This window comes from Salmo salar, chromosome ssa05 (genome assembly GCF_905237065.1).
Source record: "Salmo salar chromosome ssa05, Ssal_v3.1, whole genome shotgun sequence".
Classification (NCBI taxonomy): domain Eukaryota; kingdom Metazoa; phylum Chordata; class Actinopteri; order Salmoniformes; family Salmonidae; genus Salmo; species Salmo salar.
Genome location: NC_059446.1, coordinates 29,745,933 through 29,772,618, shown reverse-complemented (window position 1 = coordinate 29,772,618; position 26,686 = coordinate 29,745,933). Strand labels below are relative to the sequence as shown.

Here is a 26,686-nt window from a genome sequence, read left to right as displayed (position 1 = left end):
TCACATAGACACAGTTATGATAGATACAGACCGACAGGCAGACAGACAGACAGACAGACACAAACAGGCAGACAGACACAACAGTATGTGGGTCCCTGCCACCCTTTCCACAAACACTATTGACTTCCTCTCTGGTCAGGTGGTTGATAGGTGGTAACCGGGGAGATGGAGACAGGAGCACACACACACACACACACACACACACACACACACACACACACACACACACACACACACACACACACACACCTGCTGTAACATCTCCGTGGGAGGAAGGTGTCAGATAACAATGTATGAAGACAGAGACGAGCCATTCAGGAGAGAGACAGGGGTCAGGGGTCAAGTGTGTAATCACTAACCCTGTCAATCAGCCAGGACAGGAGAGGAGCGTGTGCCTGAGGAACCACACACACACACACACACACACACAACCAACCCCTCTCTTCTGGGTCTTCAATCTCCCTGAGAGAATGTCGAGGTGACAGGGGGGGACATTCAACCTCCCTCCTCCCCTCTTCACTTCCCCCTTCCCTCCATCCACCCCCATAGCCCTCTAGCCTCCATCCCAAATGGAACCCTATTCCCAATGTAGTACACTACTTTTTCCGAGGGCCCATCTGGTTCTGGTAGTGCTGAGCGATTAACATAAATGTAAGTTATTTTTCGGTTTTTAACCAACTAATTGACCGACGTCGGTTAAATTATTTGAATTCCATTTCTGTGAGCTCAATGCACAGTTACTCAAGAGTTGTAGCTTCCAACAGGCCAATATTCTACATAGTTTAGCTCAGAAAACGTGGTAATTAACTACAATGACCATAATCCATTGCGCACCTACTTCGCCGGTTCGTGTGTTTCTTTTACACCAGCTACGTTAGTTAGGTTAATGTGGGACAGACACAGAGAGGGAGAAGTGAGAAGAACGCACGATCTAGAGGGATAGAGAGCAGTTGCTTCGCGAGGTATCTCTACCTGAAAATACATGATCTAAGTGATTGATAGTTGGTATTCAGCAATCATAAAAGTATGCCTTATTTACTTTAAGGAACTACTAAAATAGTGATTTCATCAGACAGCATAGCCAACAGCTCTATAGAGATGAGATGACTTGGAATGAAATAATAAAGTCTTCAAATAAAACAAATGTAAGATACACAACAACTGAAATATTTTATTAAAGTAATGTGAATAAATGATAGTTAATAAGTGATAAGCAGTAATGACAGTCACTACCATCATGGGACTTTTATTTATTGTTTTATTCTGTGTTGTTACAGCATTCAACCTATATAATGCATAGTGCATTTAATATTTTTTTAAATGATTGAAACTGAAATCCTTGATTCTTTTTTAATAATTGAACCGAAACAACCTCCAAAAGCACTAATCGCTTAGAACTAGTCTTTGATCAGAAGTAGTGCACTATATTGGGAATAGGGTGTCATTTGGAACGCAGAACCTCTCCTGAGGTGAGGTGACCCCCTTAAGGGACGTAGGGAGGGACAGCGACGAAGTGACCACTGGTATCATCTTGGGTCAAAATGGCCACCTCTGCAGGAAAAGACAAACAGGAGTCTAAAACAGCAGGCCCTAAAACCTGCACCGTGTGCGTGTTGTGAGGAGGACTCTGTATGTCTAGATAAGGTGCTAGGAGGAAACTAATAACAGGATGGAAAATGGTGTTTGTGTGTGTTTGTGTCTGTGTGAGAGAGAAAGAGAGAGAGAGAGAGAGAGAGAAAGAAAGAGGGGAAGAGAGAGAAAGAAATAAAGAAAGAGAAATAATATGGGACAGATCTGTTTCTGTCTCTCTCCAGAGATCAGACAAAGCCAGTAAACAGAAAAGCATGTGTCTGTATGCATGTGTTTATTTAATATGAAACTGTTGTTCATTTACTCTCTAGTGCTGGTGTGAATGCAAATAGGATTACTTATCAGCCAGTATTTTATGTTATTCCCCTCACTATTTTATAAGAACGATATTAGGTATTTTAACATTTTGAACGCACACTATCATTAATCTGTATCCTTTTGTGTTTAGAAAGTACATATTCTCACTCATACGTCAAAACATCAATAGTCTGACTAAATATTTCACTGTGTATTAACATTACCTATATCCACATAGTTGTAGAGCAATGTAGAGCAAACAAGTGCCTCAAGCAATGTGGAGTCAAAGTAAAGTAGGAGAACCCCCATGGATTCTGAAGGCACTCAGATTTACACTACAGCCCTAAGGGTAAACACACAGGAACAGTGTTAAAACACAAAGGCATTCCCAAGGAGACCTGTTTCTCTGTTGTTGAGTCCTTTGTGGTTGTGAATTCTATTTAGGTTGCTTATTTTGTACTGTGTGTGTGTGTGTGTGTGTGTGTGTGTGTGTGTGTGTGTGTGTGTGTGTGTGTGTGTGATGGAAGGTAAACATGATACGTTCAATTGCACACACACAAACGTACATTCAAATAGACACAGGCATTCACAAAGAAGACAGATGTGCACAGGTGTCGAATAGATCAAGGACTTACACACTCAAGCAGAGATCAAGCATGACATATGCACACAAGTAAACTCAGCAAAAAAAGAAACGTCCCTTTTTCAGGACCCTGTCTTTCAAAGATAATTCGTAAAAATCTAAATAACTTTACAGATCTTTATTGTAAAGAGTTTATACACTGTTTCCCATGCTTGTTCAATGAACCATAAACAATTAATGAACATGCACCTGTGGAACGGTAGTTAAGACACTAACAGCTTACAGACGGTAGAAAATGAAGGTCACAGTTCTGAAAACTTAGAGGCCTTTCTACTGACTCTGAAAAACACCAAAAGAAAGATGCCCAGGGTCCCTGCTCATCTACGTGAATGTGCCTTAGGCATGCTGCAAGGAGGCATGAGGACTGCAGATGTGGCCAGGGCAATAAATTGCACTGTCTGTACTGTGAGACGCCAAAGACAGCGCTACAGGGAGACAGGACGGACAGATGATAGTCCTCGCAGTGGCAGGCCACGTGTAACAACACCTGCACAGGATCGGTACATACGAACATCACACCTGCGGTACAGGATGGCAACAACAACTGCCCGAGTTACACCAGGAACGCACAATCCCTTCATCAGTGCTCAGACTGTCCGCAATACGCTGAAAGAGGCTGGACTGAGGGCTTGTAGGCCTGTTGTAAGGCAGGTCCTCACCAGACATCACCGGCAACAACGTCGCCTATGGGCACAAATCCACCATCGCTGGACCAGACAGGACTGGCAAAAAGTGCTCTTCACTGACGAGTCGTGGTTTTGTCTCACCAGGGGTGATGGTCGGATTTGCGTTTATCGTCGAAGGAATGAGCGCTACACCGAGGCCTGTACTCTGGAGCGGTATCGATTTGGAGGTGGAGGGTCCGTCATGGTCTGGGGCAGGGTGTCACAGCATCATTGGACTGAGCTTGTTGTCATTGCAGGCAATCTCAACGCTGTGCGTTACAGGGAAGACATACTCCTCCCTCATGTGGTACCCTTCCTGCAGGCTCATCCTGACATGACCCTCCAGCATGACAATGCCACCAGCCATACTGCTCGTTCTGTGCGTGATTTCCTGCAAGACAGGAATGTTAGTGTTCTGCCATGGCCAGCGAAGAGCCCAGATCTCAATCCCATTGAGCACGTCTGGGACCTGTTGGATCGGAGGTGAGGGCTAGGGCCATTCCCCCCAGAAATGTCCGGGAACTTGCAGGTGCCTTGGTGAAAGAGTGGGGTAACGTCTCACAGCAGGTTTTGATTTTGACCCCCCCGTTTGTTCAGGGACACATTATTCAATTTCTGTTAGTCACATGTCTGTGGAACCTGTTCAGTTTATGTCTCAGTTGTTGAATCTTATGTTCATACAAATATTTACAGATTTTAAGTTTGCTGAAAATAAACACAGTTGACAGTGAGAGGACGTTTCTTTTTTTGCTGAGTTTATAACAAATACATCACTCACTCACCCACACAGAACTCACATTTGCACACGGGTAGAAAACACACACACTATAACTAATCATATAAAAACACACACACACACACACACACACACACACACACACACACACACACACACACACACACACACACACACACACACACACACGCACACTCCCTCTTCCACACCCTGAGCCCCCTGAGCCCAAAAAGACAGGTCTCCATGGAAACACCATCCCATCATGCCACGGTACTTACAGGCGCTTGAGGTTGTCAGCCACGCTGTTGGCGTACTGTTGGTCCGTCTGCAAAACATGAGAAAACTCCCCTGAATAAAACCAAATGTTCATGCCATTGTTGTGCCATTAACAGATAGTATGGCTACAGAAAGGTATTGACATAGTATACATTCTGCTACTATGTGCACTGCAATACTGTACACACATCATGTTTTGCCTAAAATAATGTTGCCTTTGTCAGCTACAATTTTCCCTGGATACAATATAGAATAAAAATCACTAAATGCTTTTTTTATCACAACAACAATGTTACAATAATTGCGCAACGGTTCAATAGTGTTCCAAGATGGCCACCGTGGGGCTTGTGGGCTGTTCCAGTTTCTTCCCAAGTGGAATCAGCCGCTTGATGGTGTAATTATCTGGCTCAGTATGAATCCAGCATCCAGAGCTGTGATGAGGTCAGGAAGAGGATAACATCTACACACGTATTTATCCACCAGCCAGGTTTGAGCCGGGACTACTTCTGCTTGACTACTTCCATATAGATCCATAATCAAATACCAAAACATTGTGCTTGTTCAAGAGGATATGCCTCAGCAAAGTAATGCACAGTAACATGATGCAATACCAACTAATATTGTATAACTAACAGCTAACGCCATCTTTGGCTGTTGCCCTGCCTAGTCATTCCAATCTGGAGGACCAACTCTAAAAATTTATCGGAAATGTATCGGTCATTAAACAACAAATGATTACAAATTCCCTGACTATGAATCTCCATCCTGAAAGGTTTACGGGTAGAGGGAAGGATGGAGGGAGCATCGGAAGTGGAGAGACAGGCGCAAGAGATCAGATGGCCAACAGGAAACACCTGGGATCACTTTGACCGCATCCTCTGCTTCCCAAATTAACCGTCCAAGAGAGGAATAGAGGGATGTAGGGAGGGAGGGAAGAGGAATTATCACAATGAAAACAATATATCCTGGCACATTTGAATAAAACATTTTGTCCTGTTTTTTTTCCAAACATTCTCTTGAAAAACAAGAGAAACCATATATTCCTTTTTCAGGTTTCCTATGTTAGCGGAAATGGTTTGGGGCCTTTGAGCAGACAGACAGTCTTGCCCAATTCCAAATCAATCCCTAAACCCTAGCCCTAGGTACTTTGTGTAGATCTGAAAATATTTTAAATAGGTATGAGGAATATACTGTGAAAATTCCAACTAGCCTATGGGACGGCCATGTGAAACTAAAACCTATCCAATCATTTCAAATCTATATGAAATGTGTAGGGGTGGACTGTAGGGTATAGGGTATAGAGGCAGAATTGTACATTTGAAACCATGACCGTAAACAGTGTGCAATAGTCTGAATGTTTTCTCAGAGCTAGTCCACCAGGAAGGATAAAAGGAGGGAGGCAGAGAAAGGGGGATTTGTTTAAGCATTACTTAATCTCCCATGTCAAAGACGAAGCAAGGACTAGGGAAAGAAGGGGAGAAGTGTGTGTGTGTGTGTGAGAGAGAGAGTGAGAGACAGAGAGACAGAGAGACATAGAGAGAGAGAGAGAAGTTGACAGAGAAAAAAAGCCGAAACACCCAACTGTTTTCATCTCTCCAAGAGGCTGGTGTGTGCTATATTAGGCTCCGTACAACACCAGACCCCCCCTTCCTCAGCTGAGACACTCCATTGGTGGATTATACAATGGGTGGGTCAAATCCTGAATGGTGATTGGTTAAAAGCGCATTCCAGCCAGTGTCTATTCCACAAGTTACCACCGGCTAAATCTTTGACCTTAAAATGCCTATTGACTTTGTTCCATCTGACTGAGCAATCCACTGTCTCATCAGCCCAGGCAGAGAAGTTATAAACTTGATCTCCACTACAAAAAGCATTTGGTTATTATCTCACATTACTTTTAGACTAACATTTAGTTTTCAACAGTGGAGATTTATATAAACATTGCTGTCTGTCTCGCCGACATTTGCAACATTGTTTCAATATTCAAATTCGATCTCCAACTATCCCATAGTAATGAACGTGTAGGGGTCGGGACGAGAGAGAGGCAGGCAGTGTTTCCTAGCCACTCATGAATCAGCTGGCATTATTTTTATGGATATATACAAAGAAATGTGAGTTGAAAAAAGGTTAAACGAGATGAAGTGCAGCTACTTTGCAGTCTTTCCAGCTTCAGTTTGAAGTTATTGTGTTAGCTGTGTTGTTGGCTAGCTCCTCTGAACAACAGTGTCCTAATGAGAGAGCACATTTTCTATGCCAGGTGAAATCGTGCCTCATTAGCTCATTGTTATTGTCAGGGTCGTGTAGAGAGACGGACCAAGGTGCAGCGTGATTGGAGTTCCACATCTTTATTTTTAGTGAAACTAAGATAAACCAAGAAACAAACAACGATCGTGCGGTACTGAGGTGCAACATGCACTAACTCAAAAACAATATCCCACAAAGCAGGTGGGAAAAGAGAACCCTTAAGTTTGATCCCCAATTAGAGACAACGAACATCAGCTGCCTCTAATTGGGAACCATACCAATTGCACCAACATAGAAATATATAACCTAGAACACCCCCTAGTCGCGCACTGACCTACTACACCATAGAGAACCAAGGTCTCTCTATGGTCAGGGCGTGACAGTTATGGATGTTTCCAAATAAATGTCACTAGAAAAGAGCTTAAACAAATGCAGCGACTGTTGTTATTCTGTCTGCACTGTTTGCACTAGCCCTGAGGTGTGTGTTACTAGTCTGGCACCTCCTATTCCAGTCCCACACATCAGGCCTCCAGTGCGCCTGCCCAGTCTGGGGTGTCCTGTTCCTGCTCCCCGCACTCGCCCTGAGGTGCGTGTTACTATTCCAGCGACGCCCCTCAGCCAGGAGCCTCCAGCGACGCTCCTCAGCACCGGAGCCTCCAGCGGCGGTCTGCAGCCCGGAGCCTCCAGCGGCGGTCTGCAGCCCGGAGCCTCCAGCGGCGGTCTGCAGCCCGGAGCCTTCAGCGGCGGTCTGCAGCCCGGAGTCTTCAGCGGCAGCCTTTAGCCCAGAGTGTTCAGCGGCGGTTGGCGGTCCGAAGCCTCCGACGATGATTCATGGTCTGGTTCCTCCGGACATACAGAAGCGGGGGGGATCAGCGGGCGGTGGGGGTACTACGCCCGGAACCAGAGCCGCCGCCATAGACATTAGTCACCCACCCTACCCTCCGTTTCTGTTGTTTTTTGTGGGGGAGGGGGTTTGTTGTTGTTTTTTTTAGGTTTTTTTTTTAGGTGCGGTCGGTGTCCGCACCTTTGGGGTGGGGGGGTACTGTCACGTCCTAACCATAGTAAGTTGTTATTTTCTATGGTAGAGTAGGTCAGGGCATGACAGGGGGTGTTTGTCCGTTTTTGTATTTCTATGGTTAGTTTCTAGTTTTGTATTTCTAGGTTCGTTTTTTGTTTGGCATGACCTCCAATTAGAGGCAGCCGGTCGTCGTTGTCTCTAATTGGAGGCCATATTTAAGTTGATGTTTGTCCCACTGGTGTTTTGTGGGTGATTATTATGTGAGTAGTGTATGCCTGCTCTGTGTCACGGCTTTCTTGTTTTTTGTATTTCAAGTTTATGGTTTATTGCATTAGTTTCACGACTGAATAAAAAATGTGGAACTACGATCACGCTGCGTATTGGTCCGATCCTTCCGAAAGCCCTGACACCTATACTGTAGCCATACTTAATTGAATGACTACAGTATAGTAGCCGTAGAGCCACTGCCCAGCCATGCAGTGGATCTGCATGATAAAAAGCTCATAACACATGAACTCGATGGTATTATTGCTTTTATACAACGAGTTACCAGCATTAAAATGCAAGATTATTTCACAAAACGTGATGCTACATTCACTAACACTGGTTGTCAATTGCAATGTAAGGCATTCTCTGGTCGCTAGTTCTATTCGTATTGACTGCCATGTAAAGCAAAACTACCCAAGCATGGTTGATAGCTCCAGAACTTTGTAGGTTGCTATGGCAACAACAATATTGCAATGGAGGCTCTTGCTAGCTAGCCAACTATATAGCTAACACAATCACTTCTGACTGAAGCTGGAAAGACAGAAAACTAGCTGCATTTAGTTTGATTGACCTGTTTTTATATTGATATTTCTTTGTATATATTCATAAAAATGATGCTGATGAATGATTTCAACTAGCTGAGAAAAGCTGCCTGTCTGTCTTGTCCCGACACGTTCATTACTATGGGACAGTTTGAGATCAAATTTCAATATTGAAACAGTGTTGGAGATAATGTATAGATGCTTTTTACAGTGGAGATCAAGTTTATAAATGGCATGGCTGGGCAGATGAGACAGTAGATCTGTGGTGGTGGTGGTGGTAGTGGTGGTGGTATTAGGATTTAGTATATATTAGTATTTCAGCCAATCAGCATGCAGGGCTCGAACAACCCGGTTTATAATGTGCAACAGTCAAGTAGAGTCTATCTAGTACAGTGATGTAGGTACTAGCTAACCAGAGGACCAAGGCCATACAGTAGTAGCCCAACTCATGGTTTACAACTCTTTTTCGATACCTGTGTTGCAACATGCAGTCAGCAAGTTCAACTAATCCACCGAAAGACAATGGAACAAAATGGTATGCATTATATTTGTTTAGTTCTGTGTTTTATTACTGTAGTTTAGCAAATGCAACTGCTTAGAATATTCATATTGTCACACAATGACAGCAGGGGAGAGCAATACACTGGGAAGGGCACACATGCGCGCACACACACACACACACACACACACACACACACACACACACACACACACACACACACACACACACACACACACACACACACACACACACACACACACACACACACACACACACACACACACACACACACATCCATCACAACAGGGCTCCTTCTAGTAATGTGTCCTTTGGACTTAAACAACCCTTTTACATGATTAGGGTTTCTTCACAATGAACTCCAGTGAACACACATAGGCCTATCCGTAAGGCTAGCCTGTTCGCTATCGCTAATTACCTTAGCATCGGATATATTGGAATGATAGCTTTAGGGTTATAGGGGTTAGCGATGATTAGTGTCTAGACTATTAGGGGATCAAGAGGGGATGTGTGTGTGGTAGTGGCACTAGCCTGGGGTAGCGTCACTCATTAGCTCTTCAGATCCCTGTCCTTTATAGATACATACAGACACACACATGAACGCGTGCGCATGCAGGCAAACATCCACGCACACATTGGGTGGGAATGGGTGGGTTTCTCAATTCCCTTCTCAGGCCGTTGTATTGGGCAGTTCAATGGTGAGAAATGTCTCAGTCCCTGGAGCAAAAACGTTACATGACATCAATAAGCTGCTGCCAAACATTTTAAACCAGCATCAGGAAATAGAGTCTATCATAGTTCACGTGGGATTCAATGACATTCTGAAGGGCAGCTCAGAACATCTGAAGATGGATTTTAAAGAACGGATGGGGTCACTACTTGACACCAGCAAGCGCCCCATAATATCTGGCCCTCTGCCCTCTCTAAATCGTGGCATTGAATGGTTCAGCAGACTTTTAGCACTCCATAACTGGCTACGAGACTATTGCAGCTCTATGGGTGTCACATTTATTGACAATTTTGATAGCTTCTGGAAACAAAGCTCGTATTATAAGGAGGATGGGATCCACCCAAATCATTTGGGTTCCTGGATCCTTTCACAGCATTATAAGGCTGCATTGAGACAATGACTTATCAGTGACCCAAGCCCAGCTCATTTAATCCCTACCATTGTGTCACTGAGTTGTCATAATGCTTCAGCAAATGTACATTATCCCAGGGGAGTTGGAAGACACAATGTAAGTAACCTAATTTATGTCCCTCTTACTGCCCTGAATGCCTCTGCTGATCCCACAGCTATTGCATGCAGTAATCATGTGCCTATGAACCAGAGTGATACTGTTAGCACTGAGGCGGTGTGCCCTAGTAGGAAGTCCACTGTGTGCAGCTCACCCTTCACTAACATAAATAACATGAGCATGTCTACCTTCCCAGTGAAGCAATAAAAACAATTAAGCATCCCAGAAAAGTGCTAAAAATAGCCTACGTTATCATATGTAGCTTAAGAAACAAGGTTCATGAAATCAGTAATTTGCTAGTAACAGATGATATTCATATTCTGACAATCTCTGAAACTCACTTAGATAACACCTTTGATGATACAGTGGTAGCAATATATGGTTATAAGATCTACAGAAGGACAGAATGCCAAAGGTGGCCATTTATATTCAGAACCACATTCCTGTAAAGCTTAGAGAGGATCTCATGTTAAATAATGTTGAAGTAATATTCATCTGACTCACTTAAAGCCCATTCTGGTGGGAAGCTGCCATAGACCACCAAGTGCTAAAAGTCAGTATCTGGATAACGTGTGAAATGCTGATAATGTTTCTGATATTAACAGAGAGGTATATTTTCTGGGTGATTTAAATATTGACTGGCTTTCATCAGGCTGCCAACTCAAGAGAAAGCTTAAAACTGTAACTAGTGCCTGCAACCTGGTTCAGGTTATCAGTCAACCTACCAGGGTAGTTACAAACAGCACAGGAATGAAATCATCAACATGTATTAACCACATCTTTACTAATGCTGCAGAAATTTGCTTTAACACAGTATCCAATTCCATTGGATGTAGTGATCACAATATAGTAGCCATATCTACGAAAACCAAAGTTCCAAAGGCTGGGCCTAATATAGTGTATAAGAGGTCATACAATAAGTTTTGTAGTGATTCCTGTGTTGTTGATATTTGCTGAATATTTGAATGGTCTGTGGTGTGTAATGAGGAGCAACCAGATGCTGCACTTGACACATTTATGAAATTGCTTATCTCAGTTACTAATAAACATGCACCCAGTTACCCTGGATGTAAACAGTAATGTTTAAAACATTTTGATACAACAGTAGCTAAGAAGGGGAGAAGTTTGTCCATAATAAATTGCTGCTCTGCCTTCGTAACAGCACTATCAACAAGGCAGGTCCTACAGGCCCTAGTTTTGTCGCACCTGGACTATTTTTCAGTTGTGTGGTCAGGTGCAACAAAGAGGGACTTGCAATTGGCTCAGAACAGGGCAGCACGGCTGGCCCTTGGAAGTACAGTCGTGGCAAAAGGTTTTGAGAATGACACAAATATACATTTTCACAAAGTCTGCTGCCTCAGTTTGAATGATGGCAATTTGCATATACTCCAGAATGTTATGAAGAGTAATCAGATGAATTGCAATTAATTGCAAAGTCCCTCTTTGCCATGCAAATGAACTGAATCCCCAAAAAACATTTCCACTGCATTTTAGCCCTGCCACAAAAGGACCAGCTGACATCATGTCAGTGATTCTCTCGTTAACACAGGTGTGCATGTTGACGAGGACAAGGCTGGAGATCACTCTGTCATGCTGATTGAGTTAGAATAACAGACTGGAAGCTTCAAAAGGAGGGTGGTGCTTGGAATCATTGTTCTTCCTCTGTCAACCATGGTTACCTGCAAGGAAACACGTGCCGTCATCATTGCTTTGCACAAAAGGGGCTTCACAGGCAAGGATATTGCTGCCAGTAAGATTGCACCTAAATCAACCATTTATCGGATCATCAAGAACTTCAAGGAGAGCGGTTCAATTGTTGTGAAGAAGGCTTCAGGGTGCCCATGAAAGTCCAGCAAGCGCCAGGACTGTCTTCTTAAGTTGATTCAGCTGCAGGATCGGGGCACCACCAGTACAGAGCTTGCTCAGGAATGGCAGCAGGCAGGTGTGAGTGCATCTGCACGCACAGTGAGGCGAAGATTTTTGGAGGATGGCCTGGTGTCAAGAAGGGCAGCAAAGAAGCCACTTCTCTCCAGGAAAAACATCAGCGACAGACGGATATTCTGCAAAAGGTACAGGGATTGGACTGCTGAGGACTGGGGTAAAGTCATTTTCTCTGATGAATCCCCTTCCCGATTGTTTGGGGCATCCGGAAAAAAGCTTGTCCGGAGAAGACAAGGTGAGCGCTACCATCAGTCCTGTGTCATGCCAACAGTAAAGCGTCCTGGGACCATGAATGTGTGGGGTTGCTTCTCAGCCAAGGGAGTGGGCTCACTCACAATTTTGCCTAAGAACACAGCCATGAATAAAGAACATATGCTCCGAGAGCAACTTCTCCCAACCATCCAGGAACAGTTTGGTGACAAACAATGCCTTTTTCAGCATAATGGAGCACCTTGCCATAAGGCAAAAGTAATAACTAAGTGGCTCGGGGAACAAAACATCGATATTTTGGGTCCATGGCCAAGAAACTCCCCAGACCTTAATCCCATTGAGAACTTGTGGTCAATCCTCAAGAGGCGGGTGGACAAACAAAAACCCACAAATTATGACAAACTCCAAGTATTGATTATGCAAGAATGGGCTGCCATCAGTCAGGATGTGGCCCAGAAGTTAATTGACAGCATGCCAGGGCGGATTGCAGAGGTCTTGAAAAAGAAGGGTGAACACTGCAAATCTTGACTCTTTGCATCAACTTCATGTAATTGTCAATAAAAGCCTTTGACACTTATGAAATGCTTATAATTATACTTCACTATTCCATAGTAACATCTGACAAAAATATCTAAAGATACTGAAGCAGGAAACTTTGTGAAAATTAATATTCGTGTCTTGGCAGCAGCTAACGGAGAACGTTAATAAATATATGTGTAAATACACACACACACACACACACACACACACACACACACACACACACACACACACACACACACACACACACACACACACACACACACACAAACAGACACAGAGTTCACTGAATAACTTCAAAAGCTCCTGAAGGGACTACAGAGGGCAGAGACGTCATAGCAGAACACAAACATGTCTGGTTTTATCTCACCTCAGCTATGAAGACCACAATGACACAGTCCTCCTTCTCTGCCGCACTGAGCTCAGTCATCAGAGAGCTGAGGGTGTCCGTCAGGTATGAGTGGACCTCCCTCTTCACACTGGGCACGCCCATCACGATCGATACTGTGACAGACACACACACAGACCGGTCACAGTCAGTACAGGGAGGGAAGGAACCAATGATGTGCTAGATTGGGTGGAATGAGCCAGTCAGTCTATATTTCACAACAGAGACAGAATCACTTGTTTTCTGAAGAGAGGGGGAAGAAGAAAAGGTGAGAAAGAAAGCTAACCAGATGAGGAGAGAGAAATGAGAGGGCAGGATGGAGTAGGAATAGGGGAGAGTAGTTGAAGGACTTACATGCACAATAGTACAATGTTGGCAACACAATCTGCAAATCTGTGAAAAATAACAATGCCCTGCAATGACTGATCAAATGCAAGAGAATAATACATAGTCAAGGCCGAACTACAATTCAGGTATTTTTTACCAACTTCCCATTCTCATAAGGAGGAAGTCCAAATCAATAGCCGTGTTTGTGCAGCAACAGTTGATTCTACAACCCTGTACTCTTCCTCACCCTCCCCTCCTCTCCCATTGTGAGCTAACATAAGTAGACCCTAGTGGCCGTCTTCTCAATTTATTACGCCCATAAAACGTACTGCAATTACTGGAGGGGAGCTAGCGGTAAAGTCCTGGCTCGCGCTCTACAAGGTACCCTCATGGACGTGGCCCGCGTAATCCATTTAGATGGGGTTTGGTGGCCTAAACGTAAATCACACACACACACACAGATTAATTATTGGCCCCTTTGAGAGTCTAGCTGGCTGTCTGGAGAGTTTGGACGGCCTCTCCAGGGGAGTGGAGGTTTATGGGGTGGGGAGGGGGTGGGGGGGTTAGGAGGCTTGCACCCCAGGGAGGGAGAAGTCTAACTGGGCTACTGGTACAGCCACAGTGGTGCAGAGAGCCAGAGAGGGAGGTGATGAAGGGAAAAATAACCAATGCTGGACAGAGAGCCAGAGAGGGAGGTGATGAAGGGAGAAATAACCAATGCAGGACAGAGCACACTGGTACTGTTGTCAGAGGAAGGGTGGGAAGAGGTGGAACTAGGAAAGGATGGGGATGAACGTGTGTGTGTGTGTACTGACCCCCGGTGCGTCCCTGGCCCACGTGCACAGCAGGCTGCAGGCTGCTCTCCTTCGCAAGGAGATGGGGCAGGTGATGGAAGATACTGGGCAGCTGGAGCACATTCTTACTGGTCGTCACGTTCCACAGCTTCAGCTTGGTCTCATCTATCACACAACGAATACATGCACACACCACACACACGGACGAATGCACGCACACAGATGCGGAGCACGCACACACATTTTTTTTCATACACACGAATGCACGCACAAACACACAGGGGTCGGAGGGGGGTCAAAATTAAAAATCTGATTTGGTTGACTGGTTCTGACAAGCTGACTACCTCCAACTGGTTCTGAATAGCGCTGGCTGGTTTTGTCTGGTTCTGATTAACTCTTAGTACTTTTGACTGGTTCAAATTAGTTTATCCTCTTACCAGATAGGCTGGCCCAGGTGCGATTGATGTCCCTAAGGGCCTGCTTTTCAGCGATGGCCCTCTTGATCTCGTCCAGCACCAGGTTGAGCTCCTTGGATCGCTTCAGGTTCTCCTGCTCGGCAGAGTGCAGACGTTCTCTCAGGGCCAGAAACTCCCGCTGGTAAATGTCCACCACATCACCTACAGAGAGAGGAGGGAGAGTGGTTTGTTAAAAAAAAGTGTTCGAATCTTATTAACTTTCTTCTGTGATTTGCAGTTTTGCATAATATTACATGGTTTCAACTCCTTGAAGGCCAATACATTCACTGCTCGTTTCATGCCAATAAAGCATGTTAGAATTGGAATGTGAGAGAGAGAGAGAGAGAGAGAGAGAGAGAGAGAGAGAGAGAGAGAGAGAGAGAGAGAGAGAGAGAGAGAGAGAGAGAGAGAGAGAGAGAGAGAGAGAGAGAGAGAGAGAGAGAGAGAGAGAGAGAGAGAGAGAGAGAGAGAGAGAGAGAGAGAGAGAGAGAGAATCTGTTCGGCCCTTTAACAAAAAACATATAGCAAAACCATATAAATGATCAAATACAAATCTTAGAATCAACTATTAAAAACTACCAGAACCCACTGGACTCTCCAATTACATTGAATGAACTACAGGACAAAATACAAACTCTCCAACTCAAAAAAGTTGTAGGGTTTGTGTCATTGATGGTTTCCTACAGGAATTGATATAATATACAGAACACATATTCCAATTGGCTATACTAAAAAACTTTAACATCATCCTTAGCTCTGGCATCTTCCCCAATATTTGGAACCAAGGACTGATCCCCCCCAATCCACGAAAGTGGAAACAAATTTGACCCCAATAACTACTGCGGGATATGCGTCAACAGCAACCATGGGAAAATCCTCTGTATTATCATTAACAGCAGACTCGTACATTTCCTCAGGGAAAACAATGTACTGAGCAAATTACTGAGCCGCTTTTTACCAAATTACTGTACGACAGACCATGTACTCACCCTGCACACCCTAATTGGCAAAGGAACAAACCAAAACAAAGGCAAAGTCTTCTCATGCTTTGTTGATATCAAAAAAGCTTTTGACTCAATTTGGCATGAGGGTCTGTAAAACAAATTGATGGAAAGTGGTATTGGGTGAAAAACATACGACATTATAAAATCCATGTACACAAACAAGTGTGAAGTTAAAATTGGCAAAAAACAAACACATTTCTTTCCACAGGGCCGTGGGGTAAGACAGGGATGGAGCTTAAGCCCCACCCTCTTCAACATATACAGTGCCTTGCGAAAGTATTCGGCCCCCTTGAACTTTTCGACCTTTTGCCACATTTCAGGCTTCAAACATAAAGATATAAAACTGTATTTTTTTGTGAAGAATCAACAACAAGTGGGACACAATTATGAAGTGGAACGAAATATATTGGATATTTCAAACTTTTTTAACAAATAAAAAACTGAAAAATTGGCCGTGCAAAATTATTCAGCCCCTTGACTTTCAGTGCAGCAAACTCTCCAGAAGTTCAGTGAGGATCCCTGAATGATCCAATGTTGACCTAAATGACTAATGATGATAAATAGAATCCACCTGTGTGTAATCAAGTCTCTGTATAAATGCACCTGCTCTGTGATAGTCTCAGAGGTCCGTTTAAAGCGCAGAGAGCATCATGAAGAACAAGGAACACACCAGGCAGGTCCGAGATACTGTTGTGGAGAAGTTTAAAGCCGGATTTGGATACAAAAAGATTTCCCAAGCTTTAAACATCCCAAGGAGCACTGTGCAAGCGATAATATTGAAATAGAAGGAGTATCAGACCACTGCAAATCTACGAAGACCCGGCCGTCCCTCTAAACTTTCAGCTCATACAAGGAGAAGACTGATCAGAGATGCAGCCAATAGGCCCATGATCACTCTGGATGAACTGCAGAGATCTACAGCTGAGGTGGGAGACTCTGTCCATAGGACAACAATCAGTCGTATACTGCACAAATCTGGCCTTTATGGAAGAGTGGCAAGAAGAAAGCCATTTCTTAAAGATATCCATAAAAAGTGTTGTTTAAAGTTTGCCACTAGCCACCTGGGAGACACACCAAACATGTGGAAGAAGGTGCTCTGGTCAGATGAAACCAAAATTGAACTTTTTGGCAACAATGCAAAACGTTATGTTTGGCGTAAAAGCAACACAGCTCATCACCCTGAACACACACCATCCCCACTGTCAAACATGGTGGTGGCAGCATCATGGTTTGGGCCTGCTTTTCTTCATCAGGGGCAGGGAAGATGGTTAAAATTGATGGGAAGATGGATGGAGCCAAATACAGGACCATTCTGGAAGAAAACCTGATGGAGTCTGCAAAAGACCTGAGACTGGGACGGAGATTTGTCTTCCAACAAGACAATGATCCAAAACATAAAGCAAAATCTACAATGGAATGGTTCACAAATAAACATATCCAGGTGTTAGAATGGCCAAGTCAAAGTCCAGACCTGAATCCAATCGAGAATCTGTGGGAAGAACTGAAAACTGCTGTTCACAAACGCTCTCCATCCAACCTCACTGAGCTTGAGCTGTTTTGCAAGGAGGAATGGGCAAAAATTTCAGTCTCTCGATGTGCAAAACTGATAGAGACATACCCCAAGCGACTTACAGCTGTAATCGCAGCAAAAGGTGGTGCTACAAAGTATTAACTTAAGGGGGCTGAATAATTTTGCACGCCCAATTTTTCAGTTTTTTATTTGTTAAAAAAGTTTGAAATATCCAATAAATTTCGTTCCACTTCATGGTTGTCTCCCACTTGTTGTTGATTCTTCACAAAAAATTACAGTTTTATATCTTTATGTTTGAAGCCTGAAATGTGGCAAAAGGTCAAAGTTCAAGGGGGCCGAATACTTTTGCAAGGCACTGTATATCAACGAATTGGCGAGGGCACTAGAACAGTCTGCTGCACCCGGCCTCACCCTACTATAATCTGAAGTCAAATGTCTACTCTTTTCTGATGATCTGCAGCTTCTGTCCCCAACCAAGGAGCGTCTACAGCAGCACCTAGATATTCTGCACAGATTCTGTCAGACCTGGGCCCTGAAAGTAAATCTCAGTAAGACAAAAATAATGGTGTTCCAAAAAAGGTCCAGTTTCCAGGACCACAAATACAAATTCCACCTAGACACCGTTGCCCTAGAGCACACAAAAAACTATACATACATCGGTCTAAACATCAGTACCACAGGTAACTTCCACAAAGCTGTAGACGATCTGAGAGACAAGGCAAGAAGGGCCTTCTATTCCATCAAAAGGAACATAAAATTCAACATACCAATTAGGATCTGGCTAAAAATACTTGAATCAGTTATAGAACCCATTGCCCTTCATGGTTGTGAGGTCTGTGGTCCGCTCACCAACCAAGAATTCACAAAATGTGACAAACACCAAATTGAGATTCTGCATGCACAATTCTGAAAAAATATCCTATGTGTACAACGTAAAAGACCAAATAATGCATGTAGAGTAGAATTAGGCTGATACCCGCTAATTAACAAAATCCAGAAAAGATTTCTACAACCTTCCATAACAAAGACATCACCTACATAGAGATGAACCTGGAGAAGAGTCTCCTAAGCAAGCTGGTCCTTGGGCTCTCTTCCCAAACACAAACAGACCCCACAGAGCCCCAGGACAGCAACACAATTAGACCCAACCAAACCATGAGAAAACAAAAAGATAATTACTTGACACATTGGAAAGAATCAACAAAAAAACATAGCAAACTAAAATGCTACTTGGCCCTAAACAGAGAGTACACAGTGGCAGAATACCTAACCGCCGGGACTGACCCAAACTTAAGGAAAGCTTTGACTATGTACAGACTCAGTGAGCATAGCCTTGCTATTGAGAAAGGCCGCCGTAGGCAGACCTGGCTCTCAAGAGAAGACAGGCTATGTGCTCACTGCCCACAAAATGAGGTGGAAACTGAGCTGCACTTCCTAACCTCCTGCCAAATGTATGACCATATTAGAGACACATATTTCCCTCAGATTACACAGACCCCACAAATAATTCGAAAACAAATCCAATTTTGAAAAACTCCCATATCTATTGGGTGAAATACCACAGTGTGCAATCACAGCAGCAAGATTTGTGACCTGTTACCACAAGAAAAGGGCTACCATTGAAGCACAAACATCATTGTAAATACAACCTATATTCATGTTTATTTATGTTCCCTTTTGTACTTGCCCTTAAATTGAGAGAGAGAGTGAGAGCGCGAGAGAGCACAAGACCACGAGAAAGAGCGAGAGAGGGAGGACAGATACAGGAAACAGGTGGAGAACGAGAGTCAGTTAACACAAACACATAGACTACACACAACCATAAACGTCAGCCTACTGCATCTGTACATGTTCTTTATTAGACATACAGAGAGAACACATGGACAACATAGGACAGTCCTTCCTTGGTGACTTTATGTAGCTTTTAAAGCAGTGTTTTACTGTGGTCCTGCAGGAGCACTTTTCAAGCCATTACCCATCTTAACAGCTTGATCAATAGGCACGAGGCCTGGACTGATACGTATCGATCATTGTGGACGAATCACCTCACTGAACCCACAGATTGTTGGCCGAAGCGACAGATGCCTGGTCCCAGACCTGTGTGTGCTGTCTTGCCAACTCCTTTAGCGTGACGATGACTACTGTAGTTGCCAAGACAGCACACACACAGGTCTGGGACCAGGCTAAAGTGACCTCTGGTCTAGAAGACATGTTACTGTAGTTGGTATAACGCTGATGTAGAATGGTAACATCTCTGTCATGAGGCTAGTTTAATGTGTAATCTTGACTTAATAGATAGTGTTAACAGTCTCGACAGCTACACAACCTGAGAGCAAAATTGATTTTCTCTGAATCTTGTGTCCATTACATTATAAGGCTGAGTATATCTCCATCACAGGAGGCTGGTGGCACCATAATTGGGGAGGATGGGCTTGTGGTAATGGCTGGAGTGGAATGAGTGGAATGGTATCAAATACATCAAACATCCATTTGCGCCGTTCCAGCTATTATTATGAGCCATCCTCCCCTCAGCAGCCACCACTGATCTCCTCGACAGAGAACAGGCATATCTAGGTATGGATTAATGGTAAGATAGAGTTCTCTCTACACAAATGTAATAAAAATATAAAATAAATGCTTGCGAGATTCTTGTGAGCTAAACATGAAGGTGGTCTCTACAGTCATAAATCCACTAGGAACGGGACAGATTGTCAAGGTCAGAGCTCAGTCTCATAAAGCATACGAATAACATAATACATATATTTAACGACATGTTGCAAGGATTTTCTGTGAACAACAGAGTATGATATAAATCTGCAATGGACAGCCTCAAAAGTAATGGACTACACAGGGTGCCAATTTGGGAAGCAGAGCAGGTGTTTCCAGGTCACAGACCTCCCTCTCTAAGCTGCTCTCACTCATATTCCTCCCCTCCTCTATTCCACCTTCCTTTTTCTCATTATTCCTCTTCCCGTTGCTCTCTAATAAAAGAGAGCAGGGTTATACTGCTGCTGCTCGCTACTCTATGCTAGATGCCCTCTCTCCGAACTGATACACACACACACACATACATACACACTCTCACTCACACACATACACTCACTCACTCACTCACTCACTCACTCACTCACTCACTCACTCACTCACTCACTCACTCACTCACTCACTCACTCACTCACTCACTCACTCACTCACTCACTCACGCAAGCACATGCCCACGCGTTGTTACGCACAGCACTAGATATGCATACACAGACCTTGGGATGGACACGCACACAGACACACACACACACAGGACACGTACAGCTCTGCAGATCGCGTCAAATTGAAGCGGGTGGGAGAGAGAGAGAGAGGGCAGAAAAAAAGCGATATTTCAGGAAACATGGGACTCATGTTTCACTAATGCTCTCTGAACCTAAACCCCAGCGTAATCCCTGACATCACCTAGCCCTGATGCACACCTCGTTAACCGTACAGCAACCCAGGCTTGAGATGGGACAGCAGGGACTTTAAGTGGAAAGGTACAACGACAATCCAATGTATTGTACAAACCTACTGAGAGGCAGTCAAAAATCAAGCAATATTACATAATCAAAAAAGGGAACAGGGGTGGAATAGCCGTCTATGCTGACAGCTATGGTGGAAATTGTTTTTGAGACAAAGTTCTTTCACTCTCGGGAATTGTGTCACACCTATACACTTCTTGTGGGAAGTAGGGAGGAAAGTGGGGAGGAAATTAGGGAGGAAAGTGGGGAGGAAAGTAGGGAGGAAAGTAGGGAGGAAAGTAGGGAGGAAAGTAGAAAGGAGAGTAGAGAGGAGAGTGGGGAGGAAATTAGGGAGGAAAGTAGAAAGGAGAGTAGAGAGGAGAGTGGGGAGTGGAAAGTAGGGAGGAAAGTGCCAGGAGAGAAATGAAAGTGTAGAAGAGAAATAGACTGTCTAATAGCATGAAGCTGGGGAAGCCGTGTTTAAATCCCGCTGTGGCCACAGACATGATGACACACAGGCTCAACACCTGAGTTTGGCCTCTCTAAAGCATTGATAGTATTAGGGACTGCTAGGGGACGATGTCGACATATTGCAACACTGTGTTAAGATTATTTCTAATTTTCCCCTCTCTATCGGTGGTTCTCACTCCCTCTCTTCTGCTCTCCATCAGTCTTGCTCTCTCCGTCAGTGTAACAGTCTTCGTCGTCTGAAGGAGATGAATCATCAGACCAAAACGCAGCGTGGTAAGTGTTCATGCTTATTTTAATAACCGAACACAGTCTGTCTTGCTCTCACCGTCTGTCTTGCTCTCGCCGTCTGTCTTGCTCTCGCTGTCTGTCTTGCTCTCGCCGTCTGTCTTGCTCTCGCCGTCTGTCTTGCTCTCTCAGGTCCATCTCTCTTGTTTTCTCGAGTGTGGCAAAACCCCAAAGAGACAGAACGAGCAATCATTCAGAGAATGCCTTGTCAAAATGTGGTATGGTGAAGAAGATTGTGTGTGTTTATGTTTGTGTGTGTGTGAGTATGTTACCATACTCTGAGGTTGTGTGTGATTTGTGGACCCCAGGAAGAGTAGCTGCTGCTTTTGCAATAGCTTATGGGGATCCTAATAAAATACCAATTTGCGTAGATGCAGATAAAGACAGAAAGAGAGGAAGCTAACGCTCCCACACAAAATCTCTGCCAGGTCACCCGTGATACAAGTCAGTATTCGACGTCCATCCACGTCTTGAGGACATCTGGAGATGACGTGGGAACCGAAACGTGGATGAATGTCTAATTTTGGCATGAGACTGTAAGAGCTAGTTGCAAAATCTAGTCACACACACACTTCCCCCATCCTAATGTGGAGTTTTAATTAGCATTCTGCATAATTATTTATCTCCTGTATCTTAATGATGTTAATCACTGGACGGTTGTGTATTAAGTGATTACAGAGCCCATCTAGATGGGTGGCAGCATGCTGCATCGCTACAAAACAATAAGGAACATAATGCATAATGCATGGCTCTGGAATATATTACACTATGCAAAGGACTAACCTCCTCAAGACCTGCTTCTGGTGTGTGTGTGTGTGTGTGTGTGTGTGTGTGTGTGTGTGTGTGTGTGTGTGTGTGTGTGTGTGTGTGTGTGTGTGTGTGTAAACACCCAGTGTGTGTTATTTTGTAGGTGTGTGTACGCATTATGTTACTCTTATTATGTGATTGTATACATGTATGTACACAGACACAGACCAGTGATGCACAGTGCATTTGGAAAGTATTCAGACACCTTGACTTTTTACACATTTTGGTAGGTTAAAGCCTTATTCTAAAATGTATTAAATACAAAATATTCCTCATCAATCTGCACACAATACCCCATAATGATGAAAAAAACTGAAGTACCTTTGCTAGAGACTCGAAATTGAGCTCAGATGCATCTTGTTTCCATTCATCATCCTTGACAAGTTTATACAACTGGATTGCAGTCCACCTGTGGTAAATTCAATTGATTGGACATGATTTGGAAAGGCACACACCTGTCTATATACAGTTGAAGTCAGAAGTTTACATACACTTAGATTGGAGTCATTAAAACTAGTTTTTCAACCACTCCACAAATGTATCGTTAACAAACTATAGTTTTGGCAAGTCAGTTAGGACATCTACCTTCTGCATGACACAAGTAATCTTTTCAACAATTGTTTACAGACAGATTATTTCACTTATAATTCACTGTATCACAATTCCAGTGGGTCAGAAGTTTACATACACTAAGTTGACTGTGCCTTTAAACAGCTTGGAAAATTCCAGGAAATGATGTCATGGCTTTAGAAGCTTCTGATAGGCTAATTGACATCATTTGAGTCAATTGGAGGTGTACCTGTGGATGTATTTCAAGGCTTACCTGTGTGATTATTTGTGTCTATGTACTCTCCTAACATAATCTAATGTTTTGCTTTCGCTGTAAAGCCTTTTTGAAATCGGACAATGTGGTTTGATTAATGAGAGTCTTATCTTTAAAATGGTGTAAAATAGTTGATTGTTTGAGAAAATTGAATTGTGGTATTTTAGTTGGTTTTGTATTTCGCGCCGTGCGATGCCATTGGCTGTTGGCTAGAGGAACGTCTGTCCTCAACAGGTTAAAGCTTGGTAGCAAATGGGTCTCCCAAATGGACAATGACCTCAAGCATACTTCCAAAGTTGTGGCAAAATGGCTTAAGGACAACAAAGTCAAGGTATTGGAGTGACCATCACAAAACCCTGACCTCAATCCTATAGAACATTTGTGGGCAAAACTGAAAAAGCGTGTGCAAGCAAGGAGGCCTGCAAACCTGACTAAGTTACACCAGCTCTGTCAGGAGGAAGGGGCCAAAATTCACCCAACTTATTGTGGGAAGCTTGTGGAAGGCTACCCAACACATTTGACCCAAGTTAAACAATTTAAAGGCAATGCTACCAAATACTAATTGACTGTACTAACTACTAATACTAACTATTTTTCTGACATTTCACATTCTTAAAATAAAGTGGTGATCCTAACTGACCTACGACAGGGAATTTTTACTAGGATTAAATATCAGGAATTATGAGAAATTGAGTTTAACTGTATTTGGCTAAGGTGTATGTAAATTTCCAACTTCATCTGTAAGGTCCCAGAGTTGACAATGCATGTCAGAGCAAAAACCAAGCCATGAGGTCGAAGGAATTGTCAGTAGAGCTCCGAGATAGGATCGTGTCGTGGCACAGATCTGGGAAATGGTACCAAAACATTTCTGCAGCATTGAAAGTCCCGAAGAACACAGTGGCCTCCATCATTCTTAAATGGAAGAAGTTTGGAACCACCAAGACTCTTCCTAGAGCTGGCAACCCGGCCAAACTGAGCAATCTGGGGAGAAGGGCCTTGGTCAGTGAGGTGACCAAGAACCAGATCGTCACTATGACAGAGCTCTAGAGTTCCTCTGTGAAGATGGGAGAACCTTCCAGAAGGACAAAAATCTCTGCAGCACTCCACCAATCAGGCCTTTATGGTAAACTGGCCAGACGGAAGCCACTCCTCAGTAAAAGGCATGACAGCCCGCTTTGAGTTTTCCCAAAAGGCACCTAAAGACTCTCTCAGACCATGAGAAACAAGATTCTCTGGTCTGATGAAACCAAGATTGAACTCTTTGGCCTGAATGCCAAACTTCACGTCTGGAGGAAACCTGGCACCATCCCTACGGTGAAGTATGGTGGTGGCAGCATTTTGCTGTGGGGATGTTTTTCAGTTTCTGAATGTCCTTGAGTGGACCAGCCAGAGCCCGGACATGAACCCGATCGAACGTCGCTGGAGACACCTGAAAAGAGTTGTTCAGCAACGCTCCCCATCCAACCTGACAGAGCTTGAGAGAATCTGCAGAGAAGAATGGGAGAAACTCCCCAAATACAGGCGTGCCAAGCTTGTAGTGTCATACCCAAGAAGACTCAAACCCTGTAATCACTGCCAAAGGTGCTTCAACTGAGTAAAGGGTCTGAATACTTATGTAAATGTCATATTTCAGGTTTTTATTTTTTATAAATTAGCAAACATTCCTAAAAACCTGTTTGGACCATTATGGGGTATTGTGTGTAGATTGATGATGAAAAAACAAACAATTCAATCCATTTTAGAGTAAGGCTGTAACGTAACAAAATGTGAAAAAGTCAAGGGGTCTGAATACTTTCCGAATGCACTGTATAAGCTAGTGATAGCTAGTGAATGTAAGTCAATCAACCAAAGATGATTCTCATTGGATGGTTCTTCAGGTCTGGGGCCTTAGAGGATCATGGGAAATACAAACCCGTCTTCACTCTGTCTTAACCTTTGACCTATAGCTGTGTTTGTGTGTGTGTGTGAGTGTCTGTGGTTGTTTGGGTGTTTGCAATTGCGCACACCTGTGCATGCATCACCTAGGATTCAAAGACCTTTCCAAAAGCCCTCCACAATAGGACCCAATCAGCTAATATGCATCTTACATTCTTTAACAAATAGACAATCATCACAATTCTATCATTACTTAGTGATTGACGTCAGCATCCACAACAGGTCAAATCTACACATACTGCAGACATCACTACATAGGGGATTATCAAGACTGAAGACATGTTTTCTCTCTCTATTCAACAGATCAGGCCGATGCAATATTCACTGAATACAAGGGGATTCATCAAGACGTAAGACGTTTTTCCCGCATCTTTTTCCATTTGTCTATAAAATCCTCTGAATTCATATGAGGATGGGGTTAACATTTATGTTATTTAGACATTGTGTTCCAGCTGTATCTCGTAAAGAGAAACCCTTTTCAAGATAAGTATCAAAAGCAGTATTAAAACTAGGAAAGACTGAAACCAAACTACTCACCCTACTGAGTTACTCACACTAGGAGTATCAGAGTACACATGTACACATCCAGCCAAGGTAGTGAGAGAGTCACATTTCAGCACATGGAATGTATATGTCTAACAGTAACAAGAGCCTGGTAGTGTTGATGGTTGGTGAGATCATCATTCTGGATACTCTATCGATCTTTCCTCTTCCTGTTGTTTACTTCTTAGAGGTAAACAGATAGTTACTTTTACACAAAGGCCTATAACTGATGATTTGAAAATACATTAATAAATAGTCATAACGCGGCGAAAGATCTAACTCATCTGAGAGGTTTGCTATTGACACACTAAAACCAACAAAGCGATAAACTAATTCACTGCACTCAGCCTGTAACAGACTAATACACAGTAATCCCAGATTAGTGGTCCATCAAACACACATATCAACAAAGACTGAGGTAATTTAATCCACTCTGCATACCCACTGTCCTCAATAGCAACACTTGTGACACACACTTAAAACTGAAACACACCAACCCACTCAACTTTACACATTGACACATAAGAACACACACACACACACACACACACACACACACACACACACACACACACACACACACACACACACACACACACACACACACACACACACACACACACACACACACACACACACACACACACACTACTAAAACACCCCAACCCACTCAAACACACTCACTTCCCCTGGGGTGTGTTTAAGTCCATAGTAAGTCAGTCAGTCTCTCTCCTGTAGTCTATTGAATACCACCAGAGGGCCCAGAGCCAAGAAAGTCACCCAAACCTAATCCCAGCTTAGTCAATGACTAAAAGAGCAGCCATATCGCTCACACACACACACACACATTCTAACACAACAGAATCCGCTGCCTGACTGCAAGCCCTGTCACGCACAGATTGTCACAGTGAAAATTCCTTTGTCTCTGGAAAATTCTTCCCATAGGGACATGGGGAAAGAAGAGGATTTGAAATGCCTGAGGTGTGTGACCGCGATGGACATGTCTGTGTGTGAATGTACGTGACGCCAATGCATGCGTGTGTGTGATACGCCATCGCCCCCACCGCTGGTCGGAGAGGGAATGTGAATAATAGGAATGTTGGATCGTGGC

General features: G+C 43.6%; 1 protein-coding gene across 1 annotated transcript in view; it reads right to left on the bottom strand.

Annotated features, from left to right (window-relative positions):
• LOC106604568 (alpha-1,3-mannosyl-glycoprotein 4-beta-N-acetylglucosaminyltransferase B) overlaps nt 1-26,686 on the bottom strand; it is a 170,378-nt gene that overhangs the window by 82,132 nt on the left and 61,560 nt on the right. The window contains exons 2-5 of the mRNA XM_045718039.1: nt 14,674-14,853; nt 14,258-14,401; nt 13,098-13,231; nt 4,210-4,256 (exon numbers count right to left, since the gene is read on the bottom strand). Coding sequence (XP_045573995.1) covers nt 4,210-4,256; nt 13,098-13,231; nt 14,258-14,401; nt 14,674-14,853 — 505 coding nt within the window. The remainder of the gene's footprint in view (nt 1-4,209; nt 4,257-13,097; nt 13,232-14,257; nt 14,402-14,673; nt 14,854-26,686) is intronic.